Here is an 18,860-nt window from a genome sequence, read left to right as displayed (position 1 = left end):
AAAGCTTAGTTCTTCTCCCAGTGCATAATGAGGGAGCTATTAATTTAATCTGGGGAAAACTTTTATACTCTTCTGTAAGAGGAAGCTAAAAGAGGAAACAGGTAGGAATAGCACAATACAAGTTTTGAAATAGGAAATATATGAATACTGCATGCTTTACTGTGACTATATTATGGTTCCAATCACTTGACTATATCCATCATTCTTTTTCATGGGAATATGATTTAATGGTTGTTACCATGTTACTTAAAATTTCCAAATGCTCCTCAGAAGATCCTGGATTTAGTCCTGCCCCTGACATTGGGTCATGGAGTGACAGAAAATCACTTGACCTCCTGGCCTTCCATTTTCTAATAAGTAAAGCAGGACACCTGGATGACATAATCATTAATGGCACTTTAAGTGAAAGTGTAAAAACAATGATCACTCAAAACTATATCATTTCTAGAATCTTGAATTTGGAAATTCCCTTCTGTGACCATAACCACCAATTTTTTTCTTTTCCTCTTACTCATAATGAATCTGTTCTTCACACTGGTCATATCTTTAATTCCTTTAACCCTTTTTGTTTTAGTTTCCTCTAGGCCCAGTCTGGATCAATTGCCCACCATTTCGTGTAGCTTCTCATTAGCATCAAGAAGTCCCTTTGGTCTACCGTCACCTTGACTTTCCTAAGCCTCACCTGGAAAACAGCACGGTACACTTTCTCTGATCTCATTACTGGGTGGATAAGTGTTACCAAAAAAGTCATAAAATTGTGCCAATTGGTTCAACTAAACATTTTTACTCTATTATTAGTATACACTCTGAGTTGAACGGAAATTCTTTTGTTCACTTCTATTTGACTCCTCTGTATGGCTTCTCTCTGTGGGAAGGATTCCAAACCCTTTGTAGTCCACACAACCAGACACTACCTGCCTTAAGAGGTGACTTTGCATCTTCCTTCTTGGGGAAGATATAGGACATCTGCTGCAAGTTCTCTTACATTTCTTCCTTTCTCAAATACATTTCTCTGTAAATCACTATTGTTTCTTTTCTAGATGAACTAGCTGCTTTCTTTTTAAGGCATGCTATTGATTCTATTTCCTATTACCTCCTGTAGGACCTTTCTCCATCCATTTTTTTCTCAGTAATTTGAGTCTTCTTTCTCCTCTGGATTTCTCTGTCAAGTTTATAAGCATGTTCAAGTCTTTCCTTACTAAAAAAAAAAATGAACCAACCATTCAACCAAATACCCATTCCTCGACCTTCATAAATCTTTGCACTACCTTCTCTTTCCTTCATTAAACTTCTCAGTAGGGTTCAACTACTTTTATTTTCTCACTTTCCTTGAACCAACCTTTAGAATTTTTCTATTCCATTGGCCTTTATATAGTATGTTTTACAGAGACTACTTTCATATAGATCACTGAAATAATCTGTATTAACATTAAGTAACCGCTTAGTGTTAAATGTTCTTGTGACTGTCTATCCTGTTTGAGCTCACATGACACTGCCAGTTACATTCTCCTTGAAACTCTCCCCTAGCATATATTAAAAGTTATAGAGGCAAAATAATTATAAGAATCAGATTTATCTGTATTTGAATCTAGACTTTCCATTTACTTGTTATGCTATGTCTAATCCCTCTGTGCTCAGTTCTTTATCTATAAATTGTGATAAATATACTTAGTTCTCAAGATTATGAGAATTTACTTGGATTATGTATCTCAAGAGATTAACATAGTGTTTGGCACATGGTGGGTAAGTACTGATTAAAAAAAAAAAACTGTCACTTCCTTAGCTTTCATGATCCCTTACCATCCTGGTTCCATCCCATTTGACCTTTGTATTTTTTACAGACTTCCCTTTCTAGGGTCACCTTTAGAAATCAGAGCACATTTTGTAGGAATTTAGAATCAGTCATTGACCTTCTTTACTTTCTTACTTGAATAACTCATCTAATTCCAATGCTTCTAATTCCTCACTATGGATAATACAAACGTCTGCATCTGCTATTTAGAATGTTCTCCCAAGGTCCTCACACACAAGAGCAACTGCCTGCTGAATACGGACTTCCACTTGGTTTTGCACAAACATTTCAAATTCAATAAAACAAAGTAAGACAACAACAAAACACACAAATAGAGAAAACTGGCTTCATTAATACGCCGTGTTGGGGCATATTTTGACTTATTTCTCTCACTTGATATCCATGTCTAATCATCTGCCAGGTCATGTTGGTTTCTATTTGATGTCACTCATATTTATTCTCTGTAAAACACAGAAAAAGCTCTTACCAGGATTATTGCTGAGTTTTCCCACAATCTGAAAAGAACCCACTTTTGCTGCTTTAACTTTAACCACTCACTCTCATACTTGGTATGCTACAGAAAAATGCACAGTGTTTTCCCAGAGCTTCTCTGATGGTGCATTTGCTCAATTCTGTTATTCAACCTGGAATGCCTTCTCCTGACAAACTTGCTTGTTGAAATGGATTTAGCCCTCAAAATTCAGCCAATGCCATCTTCTCTTTGTCTTCTTTCCCCTATCTCTTCACCTAGCACTCCCACAGGCCTTGATTTGTGCCCGTACAGGGCGTTAAAATTCTAACTGGCATCATGGTTGCCTCTCCTTCTAGACAGATCACAAGTTCTGACAAGACAGGAAATGCATTTTGTTAATATTTTAACTACATAGAATTCCTAGTAGAGCCTTTTGCACATAATCAGTGCTGAATAGAAGTATGTTGAATAGAACTGAACAATGGAGGAAGAAATACATTAATCACCTTTCATCAGTAGCCACAGAGAATTTCCCTATCCGTGGGTTATACTAAATCACCAAATCCTAAAACTCTGGAAGGTTTTATAGGTGAAAAATCTGAGGACCAGATAGTTCAAGCGATCTGCCCATCTTCACATAGTTAATTAATTAAGTGGTTGGAATGAAGGTCTTCAAATCCCAGTCCACTCTTTCTGTTTTACCAGGTTGCTTGTCTGTGAGTAAGCTACAAATTTGCATAAAGTTTTTGACCTTGAGTAATTCAGTGCTATTATAATGATATTTTCATTACCTACTCCACTATCATTAACCAACGCAGTACTTAGTTTCTATGTTACTTTAAAGATTTAGAATTGGATATCTTTACCGATTTCTTTCTATGGTCACATTTTGAAATAAGGGCACATTTTGTGGAAATTTAGAATCAGTCATTGACCTTCTTATATCTATCAAATATATCTGATAAAAAGGCAGAGTAGGTTACAGGAATAAGCTCATCTCAAAGTCATTGTTATTGTCTTTCATTCTTATTCTCTTTATGGTTTTTTAAAACATAGGCTTTAAAAATAGCACAACTGCTATTATTTCTCATCTGATAACAATGTTATGAAGTAGGCAAAAATATCCTCATTTTCATTTGAAGACAATAAGTCAGAGAGTTAAGGGACTGCTAAATAACACACGGAACTATGACTTGAACCCAGGTCTGTGGGCTTTGCATAAAGAACACTGTATTTTGCAATAAAGTTCCTTGTTTTTTGCCATTATCATTTTTTAAAATGTAGACTGTCATAATAATACTCGTGTATGTGGGAGTTTACATCTAATTCACTTTGCTGATAATAGTTTTAAGAAGATTTGAAAAATCAGAGTGAGACAGAAAAAAGTGGTGACATTTTCCATGAGAAGGTATGAATTAAAAGGAGCACTGCATTATGATTTGTATATCTGTGAATGTTAATTTCTGTGACGGTGCTAATTCTATTTATAAGAGGGGAGCCAAAAACTTAATTTGAATTTTCATTTAGGGTACTCCTAAGTAATGAGCACATGGAAGAAGAAACAGGGTTATGAGAGATGTATGTGTATACTGTGTTCATCTTTGAAGTGTGTGTATCTAGATTTCAATTGGATTTAGTGAAAGACAATAATGAGAATTGTGAGAATAGATTATTCTGTAAACTCCTTTTCTTCTTAAGCATTTATGAAATATACTTGCTAGATTGATGTGCATCTTATTGTAAACCTCTAAAGTAACATAGAAAGTACTGGGCATTCAATTATGGTAGCCATTATAATTATTATTATAATAGTTATTATTATAAAGTAGTATTTCACTTTTATTAGATTTGTTTTCTCCAGACAATAAACTTACTTTTCAGTAAAAAGAACGATAGCTGACAAATAGCGCATATTTAAATACATAATTACATTTTGAAACAAAACATATACATGTTATAAACTCTGTATCTTTTTCTCTCTCTCCATGATTATACTTCCTTAATGAACTCCCATTAGGTGCTCAAAAACAGTAATTTTTACATGCATGGCAGCTATGTTTTTTTCCTTTCAGCTAAACATCTTGACACAGCTTTTCAATTTATTGATATGACTACCAGAGATTGGAAATAACTTTTACACCAATATAATCACTGCATAATGACTTGTAGTTAGCTTAGAAATTCTGGGGAAACTGTTGCCAAATGACTATGGCTGACAGATGTTCACCCAAAAATGACAAAAGTCAAAAAAAAAGTCTAAAAAGTGTCAGCAGCTGGTAGAGATTTAATAGAGTAGCACTTAGCACACATTCTGGCCTTATGCAAAATAAACTAATCAGAATAAAACTTGGAAAAATTTACCAAAAGTGGGCTTTGACTCTTCACTAAAGCTTCCTATTTATGTTGCTATAATTAGAATTTTCTAGACATGACAAAATGGTAGTATTGGATATAACCAAGATAATATGGTGCTATTTTTTGTATCTAGTTATATACAAGAGCTAATTATACTAATATTCAAAGTCGGATTAGAGGGAGGAAAAGACATTTTATTATTTAAGTACTGTACTATTTAAAATTAGATTAAATTTTAAAGCATAAATTTCTAAATATTGATATCTAAAAATCCAATCAAAATTCATGACTAAGGAATAACCTTGCTTTCTTTTCTCCCTTCTTAAAAAAGTCTCACTTTCTCCCTCTTTAACAAAGGAAACAGTATATTGGTATTCTAAAATTGTTTTGTTTGTATAATGGATTTCTAAACTGAGATTCATAATTTGTGTTGGTCTTTCCCTTATTTATGCCCTTTATCTTTTTAAATATCATTTACACAAATTGAGAGGATAAACCAGATTTCACCCTAGCATAATTTATAGATTTAGATAGACTGCAAGAGGCTAGAAAAAGTATGTACTTACGTCTCCTGTATTAAACAAATTGAAGTGTCCGCATAGATGTATTCTAAAAGAAGTTGGGTCTATGAAGCTGCTTAAATGATTTTTATAGTGACATTGAGTCATGAGCCAAATGGTGACTGGATAACATGCTAATTTTACTCCTGTAAATGGGGACACATGAAAATGAGACTCACAGACTTGGAAGAAAGAATGGAGAGAATGTCATCAGCAGGCACTGAAGTCTTCTCTCTAATATAAATGGTATGATTTTTTTTAAAAGAGAAGGAAAATTCTTCCTCTACCATTATTACAAATGCAGTTACATGACTTCTCCATTGTTACTTTATGAAATCATGTGAAGTTTGATAGAAGTCATTGAGTAGTTTCCTATGTGCTTAAGACTTGGTCTACATTAGTGTTTCTGAAACGTTTTGGTCTCAGATATCCATTACATTATCAAAAATTACTGAGAACCCGAATGAGATTTTGTTTATATAGTTATATCTGCCAATATTTACCATATGTGAAATTAGGACTGTAAATTTTAAATATTTATTAATTCACTTAAAATATAAATAAAAAGCCCATTACGTTTCAGTAAATAGTATATTTTTAGTGAAATGAAATATATATTCCAAAGCCAAAATAAAATAGTGACAAGAATGGCATTGTTTTACATTTTGAAATTTTCTGGCTTAGTTTTGCAAATGTCTGGCTTAATAAAAGATACTTGGTTTCTCATATCTGCTTCTGCGTTCAATGTCTCAATATGTTGTTTCAGTTGAAGTATATGAAGAAAATCTGGCCTCACACAGATTTCTTTGTTGGGAAAGTGAGGAGAATTTTAATAGCTTTTTCAGATAATTATGGATTTTTAAATTTTGCAATGTGGAATCTAAAACCATATCAATATGCTTCCCTTACTGTTTTATTAAAATCTATTGTCTACTTTGCAACTTAAATGGATCTTTTGCCCATGTGTATTTTTAAAATATCAGGTATTGGTCATTTGGAAAAATATTGGTTCACTAGGTTATGTAAAATTTCCAAATAGTAGCTTATTTCATTATATAATATCACATTTGTTAGTAATGCCACCTATCTCAACAGAAAATTCTTTAAGAATTGAGAAACTGACAAGTTCACAGGGGCCAATAATAAGTTTTCCAAAATTGTAATTTTTATTTGAAAGCTCAGATTTTATCATTGGCAACAGATACAGTTGGATTTTGCTTCTCTTGAAGTGACAAGCTCACTTTGTTCATTTTCAAGAAAATCTCTGCCAAATATCCAAGTTTGAAAAAAACCACAGTTTGCTTGTCAGTTGTTCTTTCAAGTAAAAATGGTGATTCATGAGAAAAGTGGCTAATTTAGCTCTCAACCCAAGCAGTCACACAAGTACTTACTTGAGACAACCATGCAGTTTGGTACATCTTCACTGACTTACCATTTCATCACACAGAATATTAAAAAGACCTCTACTCAAGGGTCAAGATTTGACAAAATTAGTATATTTTTACTCCTTAATCAAGTACATTCTTAGGTACATCTTGCATTTTAAAAATATTAACTCTGAGTGTGTGGCAGTGAAGAATACCAGGCTTACTAGTAGTTTGCTGCTACTGACTTGATTCATGCTAAGGTGTCAGCAGTTTTCCCCACCATGCTTTTGCACCATTAGTGCAAATGGCAGCCAAGTGAAAAAGGTAAATAGCATCAGTATTATTATGAAAATTATTTTAAACTTGTGAATCCACTGAAAGTATCTCAGGGAATGATTGAAAGGGTCACTGGGGACATGCAGGAGTTGGGGGACCAAATTTTGAGAACTGTTGATCTACACAGTAACAGGAAGCTATCCGACAAACACTACGGATTAGAGAAGGGAACCCTTTTGTAAAGAACTTAACTAAGCAAGTTTTTGATTCCTAAAATATTCTGGAAATAATCAGCTATTTCCATGCTAAGTACAATACTATCTATCTTTTTCTCTTTTCTTTTCCTGCATAAGAATATTACTTATTTATCTAATTCAGGCTTACAAACAATCTAATAGCTTATTTCTAAGAACAACCCACCGATCTCACAAATCAGAGGGCTTCAAATTAAGTCTTATGAGCTCAGGACAGGGAGCCAGAACTTGATGCTACCTTAGTTCCCCTTTTCCTTGAATTGGGCTATATTCTAGTCACATTTTGGAGTAAGTGACAACAAAGAAGAAATCAAGAACCATACCCTGTTAATAGTAACAATTTGAAAATTTCCACAGAAGTCTCCTCTGTTAAGGCATAATTATAAATCCTGCGCCAGATCATGACATTGCATGCTCTAGAATACCATTTGGTATAATGGGACACGTATTGTCCTTTAGAAGAGTTTGGATAGTGTTCTATCAAAAGCACACTTAAAAAAAAGTAATCTCATATACTGAGTTGTATCACAGAATGCCAACACATATTATGTGTTATATTATGTGTTATATTATATTATGTGGCATATTATATATGCCAACACATATTAACTCTGCAAAGTCAAACCCTCTTTTGTTCTAAATCCAAGGTATTGACTTTTTAAATCACAAAATACTGCTAGAATAAATTTTGCCTAATATGAGAAAAAATAGGCTGTCTTTGATGGTTTTCACAGTAAGTTTTTGACTAATACTACTAGAAATAATAACCCACCTACATTTGTTGGGGGGAGTTCGTCACTTCTTCCCTGATTTTCAGTGTATAATAAAAATTCTCAAGTTCAAAAATGTCCAACATTTGATACTAATAGTTATTCTTCTCAATCTTCTCTCTATTCATCAATTCATCTCTGATCCCCAGTAATGTGATAATTGTGATCCTTATGCCTTCATTCAAGATTATATATATATTTTTCCTTGTTTTGACATGGGCACATTTTCATATTGTTTTTGTAAATTCATGACCTAGTCAATTGTATTATTACTTAACTTCTTCTCTGAAACTTCCTTTAGCCCAGATTCAAATCCTTTTTTCTTTCTTTCCACAGTGCTTAACAAATCAAAACTTTTTGATTTGTTAAGCCTAAAATGTTATAAAGCCTAAAAATGTTATAAAGCCAGAAGCACAGGCTATCTTAAGAAAATATTTTCACTATCTAATTAGGCAACAAGTAACCTCAAAACTATTCATAAATTCCTTTGCTGATCTCTGGCTGACCCGTTCACCATCCTTAAAAACAGCAATTTCTTCATTTTTTTGTGTTTCTTAAGTCTCACTTGTATTTCATCTTCTTTCACTCCATAGAAAATCTTGCCTAATGAATTTATGGAGAATGTCAAGGTCATCCTACATAATAAATTCCTTCAATTGCTGTTTCTTTATCATCACATCAAAATTGCCATCTTTTTATTTGAGTCCTTTTGCCACATTAATACCTGACTGGTGCTCTTGATTCTGTCTTCTCTTCTAGTATTTTTCCTTCAATCCTGCCTTGTGCTTCTGGAGTCTTTCTTTTCCCTGCTTTCTCCAATGCCTATAAAATTATTTACATATTACCTGTTATAAAATATATTTCATCTTTTAGCTCTGTTCTTTTTTTCACTCACCTTTTACTTTCATTTACTCTCAAACTTACAGAAAAAGAGGCAGATACTAATTTTCCTGCATCCTTTACAATGCTTTATTTTTAATTCCTTTGCAATTTAACTTACATATCTATCAATTTACCAGAATTGTTTTCTCAGAGAAAAACCATTACAGATTAATCACAAAATTCAATAGGCTTTTCACAGTAATCATCTATATCAAATTGGTACAACATTTTACATTGCTATTCCTCTCTTCTTGAAACATCTTTCTCCCTTGTCTCTGATAGTTACTGTACTCTTGATTCCCTCATAATCTTCTTATATTTCTTCTTGCCCTTTCCCTCACTTAACTATTAAATAATATATTTTCTCTCTTTTGTTCTTTATGTTCTGTTTGGTAATCCCATTTACCCGAATTGTCTTAATTTCCAACGGTTTATAGACGGCTATGAAATCTATAATTTGGGGGCCTGATATTTCTCTGAAGCGTAGCGTGGGAATTTTTACTGCCTATTGGATATTCCCCCATGTTTGTCCTTAAAAACTCAAATTCAGTAAGTTCAAATGGAATCTCTTTGCTGCATCTCTACCTCCACCCCCCAAACTATTTATTATCCTTATTATTTTAGTGTATAATACTACTATTTTCTTAGGTATCCATGATATTAATAGAAATCTTAGAATTGTGTTCAATTACTTCCATCTCACTAATTCTTCCCATCTAATCAATTCTCAAACCTCATTGTTTTAATTCTATCCATTCAATGCTTCTTCAGTATTCTTCATTTCCGTTCTTTGTCTGGTCACTCCCTTCATCATTTTTTTCTTGACTATTGCAATTATAGGCTAACTACTTACTTATCTAAACTTATTCTTTTCCAAGTTACCCTTTACACTTTCACCAGAATTAACTTTATTAAACATAAAATACTCAAAAATATTCAGTGGCTCCTGGGAACCCTCAAAACATAGTTGTAACTTTATTTGCATGGCCCTCAAGAATGTGAACCCAACCTAATTTACTAGCTTTTTTCCCTATACTATCTCTCCCATGTATACTAAGTTAGATCATAGCAAACACTTGCTATATCTCTCGTGTTCTCTTCTTATTGGTCTTCTCATGCTGCTTTTCTTAACCCGGAGTGAACTTCTCTCCCAAGAACAGCAAAATTCTCATCTTTCAAACCCAGTTTATAAGCTACAGCACCTCCCCATCTCCAGGTAAAATAAATAACTTTATTATAATATTTAATTTGGCACTATGCAAGAATTAATTATTTTCATGTTGCTCTTCTTCTTATATTATATGTTCCTTGAGATCTGGGTCTTTGATTTTTGAGTCCCCTCAGAATGCTTGGCACAGGATTTTGTATGTTGTCCTTACATCTGAAAAAATGTATATTGTAGATTTATTTTTAATCATCATACTCAAGATCCTTATTGGTAAAGTAAATCTGTCAATGTTATTCCATTGTCAATAGTAAAAGTATTGATAGCTCAGAAAGCTTGTTTCTTTATTCTTATTAATTTCATTTTCCTGTCTCATAATACTATCATCAATATAAAGAGGTGAACTGTAATTATTTCCTCTAATACACTTTTTCTTCTGTGTATTCTTAATTATGACAGAAGATTTTAAAAAAATAACAGCAACGAAAAGCACTCTAGAATTCCAAGTAATCTATCCTATTTTCAGTTTACGGAAGGTTACCTCTTCTTAAGTTTTTTATAAAATATATATGACTAAAGTAGCGAATTAATGCATGGAATGATTTGTTCTGTCCTTCTTTTGTGAAGGCTTTTTACATCATTTATTTAATATTTCAAAAGGTTTATAAATCATTTATTAGCTAATCTTTGCAGCATCCCTGCTGACACAGTCAATTAGCTGAAGAAGTACTGCTGGTTGGCAACTGACAAGTAATATTACTTGCACATTACAGATGAAGAAACGAAAGCAGAGAGAGGTTAATCGACTTGACCATGTCTTACACAGTGAGTGGTAGTGCTGATGTCAGAATGGGGACCTGGGGTTATTCACATCAAAACCACAAAATCATTAAGAGTCCAGAGCTGGTGCTGTTCTTTATTATATTATACTTTCTAAATCCTTTGTTTAATCTCCTTTTCTGGCTCTCTATGAGTCCAAGGAGGAAAGATACTTTTAAAATCTATACCTTCTCATTAAACTAAGACTATTTTTTCTACATCCAATAAATATTTAGTTTTTGCAAGGATGTTAGAACATCGACACATTTCTTCTCAAAATAACTCATTATTAACTTTTCCATCTTTAAAAGCACGATGAAAGATCAAACCAATCTCAGTAATATTTTCTGGTCTGTTCTGGTCTGGTCTAAGTTGTAATAATGACCATAATAACATAACAGTTATTGTTTACTAATTATTTATCAATAATAACAAAAATATCAAGTATTTGCCAGATACAACACTAAGAAGTTTATGTGAATTGTATAGTTTAAATTCATCAACAAATTTATCAAAGAGGAATGTTCATTATCTCCATTTTAAAGATGGAATATTAAAGGTTTAGAAATATTGTCATGAAACTGATAGGTGATTTAACCACTTACAAAACCAGTTGCCATTTTCCAACATTCATTTTGGAACATACTATACTTAATTTTTTGTTGATGGTTTGCCATCCCTATTTTTTTTTTTAATATGTAAGCAGTTCACATTCTGTGGTGTTGAGACATTACTGTGTAGGGTGATATTTTATTGACATCCCTACAGAAGCTGGCTTTTTAATACTATCATCTGATATACATCATATTAATTGACACTGCAATTTCTTCCTTGATTTGTATATTTTTTTCTACAAACACTTTGCATTCCAACTTCCACGTATCTGATCTACTCCACCATGTGATGGTCTTCATCTTCAGACATCTTGCTGTCTGGGCTGTTCAACCCTGTGACAGTAACAACACACTCACTAGGAACTAGGAGTTTGAGAAGGACTTAGAAAATTGTTTGACAGCTGAAAAACATGGCTCCAGAATATGAAAAAAGATCTGCAAAATTGAGATAAAAACTTGTGTAATTAATATTTTCAACTAATATTACTACAACAGCAATGTTACTCAGCTTTCATATAGTTATCTATAAATTATATTGGATATGTGACTTGGGCACATTTGAATGCATTTGATAACATTTAGGGTAAAGCTTCTAAAAGGGCAATTGCCTAGGACTAAGGAAGGTTTAAAAATGGCCTTGCACAGAATGAACTAGAAGTGACTTCAATGGGAGGCTGAGGCAGAGATGCTGGACCCGGAGTGTGACAGAGCAGGCGTACATTGGAGAGAGCTTTCCTATATAGGAGAGCCAAGAATGTTACTTATTGAGTGGGGAGCATGAAGGTAGGGGACCCTATAATGAGAATCCTAGGATTGCTTCTAGATTTCTAACTTGGATAAACGACAGGACGGTACTCTTTGGTGAATACTAAAGGAACAGCAACAGCAGCAAAAGTCTAAGAGTGGAACTGTAACATATCACAATGCCACCTTTAAAGTAAATTTGGCAGTCTTCTCCGTTTTGAATGAATGAAAATGCATTAATTAAAGACATACACATTCACTCACCTGCTAATATCTGCTCTTCTGCAATCATGTGTTTTCTGTATAGTGTCTAAATATCTATTCCAGTTGAAGTAGTGCTTAAACACTTCAATATGCCTCTTTTCAGCCAAAAAGAAAAACTGTCTATGACTGTTTCAACATATTTTAAATATATGTATAATCGTTGCCAACTTATCTGCTTTGCAGATACTAGTTTCCTATACAATATTTAATATCTCCCTTTATTGAAAATGTCATTGCTCAGTATTATGATTAATGTTTTTCATTGTTATTATATGTCTGAATGTTAGAAGTATTGATTGATCTCTTTATTAATGGAATGATCTTCAGCACAATGTTAAATACTCTTCTCTACCATTATTATATGTTATTTTAAAGATTTTCCATACAGTTACTTTAAATGGGATTTTCAGATTTTTCAGGCTTTTTGAAGTCAGTAGGATAGGCTCCAGTGAGCAGAAGAAATGCTGAAGAACAATATGAATTAAACAAATTTAAGTAGTTAAGAAAGCACTGATCTAGCCATTGAGAAATATATACTAATATTTACATAGTATGTATATATAAATCAATAGTTTCCAAATGAGATAATCTACTGAACAAAATATCTTAAAATGTGAATTAAAAGATGTTGTAAAATCTCTATATGATTAAAATACAAAAAAACATTTATAAGCTTGGAATATAAATAATAAGTGCATTTTTGTCTGGGAGACAAGTTGTTATCTGAGAAACCTCAAGACATTTTGTAGGTTATCGAAATCACTTTACTATCAATCTTGAGCATTTCTCCTATCAACTCTATAATTAGTATTGGAAATTAGCATTATGACTATTTCACTATCAGGAACATTGAAGAAACTATTTAAAGTGCTAAACGTTCATTTTAACAAATAAAAAACAATTCATCTGAAGAAGATGTTACAATGAACTGAGGAATTAAAAGATCTCCAAGTAGAGAAATTTCACTGACTGCAGTATAAACAACTTGAGGGTAGAGAGTTTCTGTTTTTCCTGTTTGCCCTCCAAAGTTTGGAACAGTGTTATATGCACGGTGCAGGGTAATAAGCAAATATTTAACAAATGAAAAGTACTGAATTCATTACCTTGTGGTACAAATTAGGATTTCTTTTGTACTGTAACTAGAAGATTTTAATTTCAGCATTATGAATTATTAATGTCTTTATCTGATTCCCAGTTCTGTGTCAACCAAACTTATTTGAGTGATAATTAGAGGACTTCATGTTTATCCTATCTTCTAGGATTTCACTTTTGCATATCTGTTAATTCATAATTTTGATATTTGTATAGCACAACCAAAGACTATAAAAACACATAGAGCAAGCACTTGCCAAAGAACTCTAAATAAAACAGGTCTCAGATATGAAATTAGAGCCATGCTTGGTTATACTTCTAAGTGCTTCATCTAAAGAGAGACCTGCAACACTGCTGCATGAATTAATCACCTAGGGTGACTTTTAAACCTACCAACAGCTGGCCCCTCTATCATATCTGATTTTATTCAATAGTCTAAATGATAATAACTAATAACTGTCCAGATTTCTTGGAGTTATAGATACGTTTTTTATTATTCTAAGTGTTGACCTGAGAAATTATTGAAAACAATAATTGTTCTAATTTATTTATTGAATTGCCCAGTTCTTACATGGCCTGACATGAAAGGTGATTTAAAAGATCGCATTTAAGTTTGGACATATAGCCTTCATCCTGCGGTTTCATCACAGACCTCTTACAGGATAAACACGTGCAACCATTTTGAGTTTCTGAATGGGAGTGCTCCTTAGAGTATTTTCCCCTTATAAATTTCTTGCCAACTTACTCCAATTTGAATGCAGGTAGAAATTTATAAATTTCTCCAAAAACTTATTTTTATGAATCTTACTGATTTTGTTTTAATACCGAGGACTTTATCAAATTCATAGACATTTGATAGAATAAAAAGCAAAAGCATAATTAGGAAAAATCCAAAAACCTCAAATAGAAAATAAGATACTATGTTGTTAGTTACAGAAATTAGCACAAATAGACTGAAAAACTGACCACCATTGTAAACTGAGCTTTTAACTATGGGAGTCGCCAGGAAAAGGAGGATTACCTGACTCAGGGGTCTTCTCCTCTTTCTTTGCCTTCTTTTAACAATCTTGAAAATTAAAGAAAGGTTGAAATGACAATAAAAATAATTTATTTCCCGAACCATTTGAGAGTAGTTGCCAACACAATGCAATGTCCCCCCCAAATCCTCTAGTATTTCCTACAAACATATATCCAAATATAATCATGAAAATCAGGAAATTAACACTGACACATTACTACAGTGCTACTAAGCCTCAGACCCCTTTCAAGTTTTGTCAATTATCCCAATCATGTCCTTCATAATAAAAGGATCAGCCCAGCATCGCATGTTGCATTTAGTTGTCCTGTCTCTTTAATTTTTTTTTTTTTTTCTCTGCTGTACGCGGGCCTCTCACTGTTGTGGCCTCTCCCGGTGCGGAGCACAGGCCCCCCCGACGCGCAGGTTCAGAGGCCATGGCTCACGGGCCCAGCCGCTCCGCGGCATGTGGGATCTTCCCGGAACGGGGCACGAACCCGCTTCCGCCTGCATCGGCAGGCGGACTCTCAACCACTGCGCCACCAGGGAAGCCCTCTTTAGTTTTTTAATCCGGAAAATTTTCTCAGGCTTCCCTTGAATTTCATGAACTAGAAAATTTTAAAGAATATGGATCAGTTATTTTGTAGGATTTAGCTGTTTGTATTTGTCTCATGATTATTCAGGATATGTGTAGTTGGCAGGAATAACACAGTGGTGAAGCTCTGTTCTTCTTACTGCTTCCTATCAAACAATTTTGGCAAACTTTTAACTTGTAACCTTACTGGAATATTATTTTACTCATTTGATTAAGGTGTATCACCCAGTCTTCTCCATTGTAAAGTTATTTTTTTCTCCTTCATTATTAATAATTTCTGTGGTAAGTCACTTTGTAATTATGTAAATATCCTGTTCCTCATCAAACATAATTTATTCAATTTAATTATTTAAATCAGTATGAACTCATAGACTCCTATTTTATTCAATTGACTATGTTTCTACCATTATTTATTTTGAGGCTTAGATTGTTCAAGATTTGTCCAGTGGAAACCCCTTCAGTTTGGCTTCTATATCCTTTGATGTTTCCCAATTATTCTTTGATATCTCCCTTCTTCTTTTTTTTTTTAACATCATTATTGGAGTATAATTGCTTTACAATGGTGTGTTAGTTTCTGCTTTATAACAAAGTGAATCAGCTATACATATACATACATCCCCATATCTCCTCCCTCTTGCGTCTCCCTCCCTCCCACCCTCCTTACTCCACCCCTCTAGGTGGTCACAAAGCACCGAGCTGATCTCCCTGTGCTATGTGGCTGCTTCCCACTAGCTATCGGTTTTATATTTGGTAGTGTATATATGTCCATGCCACTCTCTCACACCGTCCCAGCTTACCCTTCCCCCTCCCCGTGTCCTCAAGTCCATTCTCTACATCTGCGTCTTTATTCCTGTCTTGCCCCTAGGTTCTTCAGAACCATTTTTTTTTCTTTAGGTTCCATATATATGTGTTAGCATATGGTATTTGTTTTTCTCTTTCTGACTTATTTCACTCTGTATGACAGACTCTAGGTCCATCCACCTCACTACAAACAACTCAATTTCATTTCTTTTTATGGCTGATCCCTTACTTCTTGAAACAATAATATGTTCTAGGGTCATCTTATATTTTCCCTGTAGTAGCTCTAGAATCAGTCATTTCTCCAAAAAGCTTTAGTTCCTTCAGTTGGAGAGCTGTATTTAGAAACCAAGATCCGGACACTAGGTGTATTCATTGCTCTTGGGAAGTAGTGGTCCCAGGTACTCTCAATAGGCAGAGCTAGGGGATTTATGTACATATATACATACACACATATGAAAACACATATTCATAACCATTTACACATATTCATAAACATATATTCACAAACATATGCATACATATTGTCTATGTTTATTTCTATAATGTCTCTATATTGAAAATCATGTGTTCACATTAACATCCTCCATTCCCTTTCAACACCCTTTCATTCTAGTTTTTGCCCTTTTCATATTTTAACTCCCTCCACAGATATTAAAATAACACTGATTACCATATCCTTAATAGCCTTACTTATTTGATCAATCTTCCTGTATTCAAGTAAATTCTTGTAGCTGCCACTTTCCCATCCCACACATTTTCTCCACCTGGCACGGGTTATGACTATCTGTACAGAGTGGTTGCCAAGGCCACTTCCTCATGTGGATGCCCTTTCACACGAATCAGACTTCAGCAGTCAACTCCAGGCTCCCTTATGTAGACATCCTCTCCCGTCTCAGACTCTGAGACCCAATGCCAAGTCATGTGGTTCCTTGAATGCCCACCTCCCCCATGCTGACAAAGGGTTATTTTACCTCACTTAATGGACCAATTTGTTCAAGAAGGGAAGGGATCACAACACTGTAAAGCAATTATACTCCAATAAAGATATTAAAAAAAAAAAAAGAAGGGAAGGGACAAGGAAGGGGATGAAGAAAGGGAGGTGGACAGGGATGAACAGGTATCCTTTTTTTCTAAACAATAGTTGAAGAGGTCCTTCATTTAGAAGTTACCAAGACATTATGAAGTATCAGCTGAAGAACTGAAACGACGACATATATTTACACATCTATATCCCTACATCTATGACACACAATGTACACCTAATTTTACAGCAACCAAAATATAATTTAACAAAACTTTTGATGCTTAGCCATACACTTTAATACGCAGCAACTTAAAAAAATATGCAGTGCCATTTGGCTGTTAGCTATCAGTCCATTTATATGAATGGATTTGTAAAACTCCTAGCCAAGAGTGCTTGGGATAGCGTCTCTACTGGTCCTTACTGGATCCTCTTCTTCTTTTGTCACTCTTTTCAGTCGTTTGTCGATTCTCGATTGTATCTCATTGGTGACTTGCATGACCATTGGTAATCATATCTGGGCAAATACCCCAGCTTGGTGTCTCTCAAAGGGCTGACTGATAACCATTTGCAACAGAATCAACTGAGGTACTTGATAAAATTCAGGTCCACAGGTCCTGTTCTGATTTCCTGCTCAGAAGCTCTTTAGAGAGTAATAAGTATTTGGAAAATACCTTAGCTAATTCTCACACATTAACACTGAAACCATGGTGTAATTTGCATGTCTACAATTCCTCAGAGTTCATGGTTTAAAACACATAGGTCTCACCAACTGCAGTTCTTTCATTTTAGCTTCATCAATTCACATTTGTTATTTAACCAACTTGGAAATTGCTAGATGTGTGAATAGCCGCCAAAGTCAAATGTATCTATCTTTTGCAGAAATGTCTTCTACCAAATGTCTCTACAAAATGAAATGTAAATACCTTCTAAGATCTTGCTTGGAGGAATCTTGCAGATTTTTAAAATCTTCCAGGTTTCAGGGAATAGCAAGTGCAAAAGCCCTGATGTTGGGAAAGCCACTGCAGAAAGAAAATCTGGATGTGTGTGTGAGAGAATAGTAGTAGTAAATGAGTTTGGAGAGTAGGGCAGAAGAAATATTGAATAAAGCATGTAGGACAGGTAAAAAGTTTAATTTTTATTCTAAAGTGATGGGAACGGGTTTTGCGAAATAATGTGATATGATTTATGGTTTTTTTTTAGATTATTCTGGCTATTGTACTGTTTATAGACTATAAGGATTGGGGCAAGAGGGGAAGAAGCAAGGAGGTTGTGGAAGAGGCTGCCTATTGCATTAGATGAGGCAAGCAATGATGGCTTGGAGTAAGTAAAGATGGCAAGAGTAAGGTGAGAGGTAGGTGGATTCAGAATGTATTTTCAAGTTAGAGCTGGCAAGAATTTCTGATGGACTGGACATAGGAATTGTGGGAAAGAGAGAGTTTAAGGATGAATCTAACATTTTTGGCCTGAGCAACTGGATGAGTTATGGAGCCAGGAAAAACTGGAGTGCAATGGATGGATCAAAGCAAAATATTTAGTTTTATTTGCTAAGTTTGAAATGTCTATTATGCATAGATTGGAGATATTTAGTGGGAAATTGGAATTAGGAGTCTGGAGGTTAGGTGAGTGGTTAGGGCTAGAAGTATGAATTGGGAAGTCATAAGTCATCTTCCCATTAAAGTAACGGGACTAGATTAAAACTCGTGAGTAGTTAAGGTAGATGGAGAGTGAAGGGGGCCAGGAATGAGCCTTAGGGCATTCTAACAGACGTTGAGGGATGGGAGGCATCACCAAGGGAGACTGCCAAGAAATGGTGAGTGAGGAGGGGAGAAATCTAGGAGAGGATGATGTCCTGGTAGCCAGTGAAACAAAATATTCATTCTGGAAATTATGAAGTTCATTTTCCAAAGTTTCTTGAATTGATGAGAATTTGAAACTTGGTATTTTAAAAAGAGCTTTAGCAAACAGAAAAGAGAATAATTTTCTATCATGAGTGATTGAT

The 18,860-nt window shown here is 34.2% G+C and overlaps 1 protein-coding gene across 5 annotated transcripts in view; it reads right to left on the bottom strand.

Annotated features, from left to right (window-relative positions):
* The window catches only part of PKIA (cAMP-dependent protein kinase inhibitor alpha), a 96,049-nt gene that overhangs the window by 8,542 nt on the left and 68,647 nt on the right, over nucleotides 1–18,860 (bottom strand). The window contains exons 1-2 of one of the 5 annotated variants that reach the window (XM_060127941.1): nucleotides 5,186–5,249; nucleotides 2,186–2,253 (exon numbers count right to left, since the gene is read on the bottom strand). The exons of 2 other annotated variants lie outside the window; for them this stretch is intronic. In XM_060127941.1, the coding sequence (XP_059983924.1) occupies nucleotides 2,186–2,218 (33 nt within the window). In that variant the 5' untranslated portion in view covers nucleotides 2,219–2,253; nucleotides 5,186–5,249. Of the gene's footprint in view, nucleotides 1–1,093; nucleotides 1,199–2,185; nucleotides 2,254–5,185; nucleotides 5,281–18,860 lie in introns of those variants that run through there. 2 more of the 5 variants (XM_060127944.1, XM_060127942.1) reach the window with 2 other exon arrangements.

This window comes from Lagenorhynchus albirostris, chromosome 17 (assembly GCF_949774975.1).
Source record: "Lagenorhynchus albirostris chromosome 17, mLagAlb1.1, whole genome shotgun sequence".
NCBI lineage: Eukaryota > Metazoa > Chordata > Mammalia > Artiodactyla > Delphinidae > Lagenorhynchus > Lagenorhynchus albirostris.
This window is presented reverse-complemented; position numbering and strand designations above follow the sequence as displayed.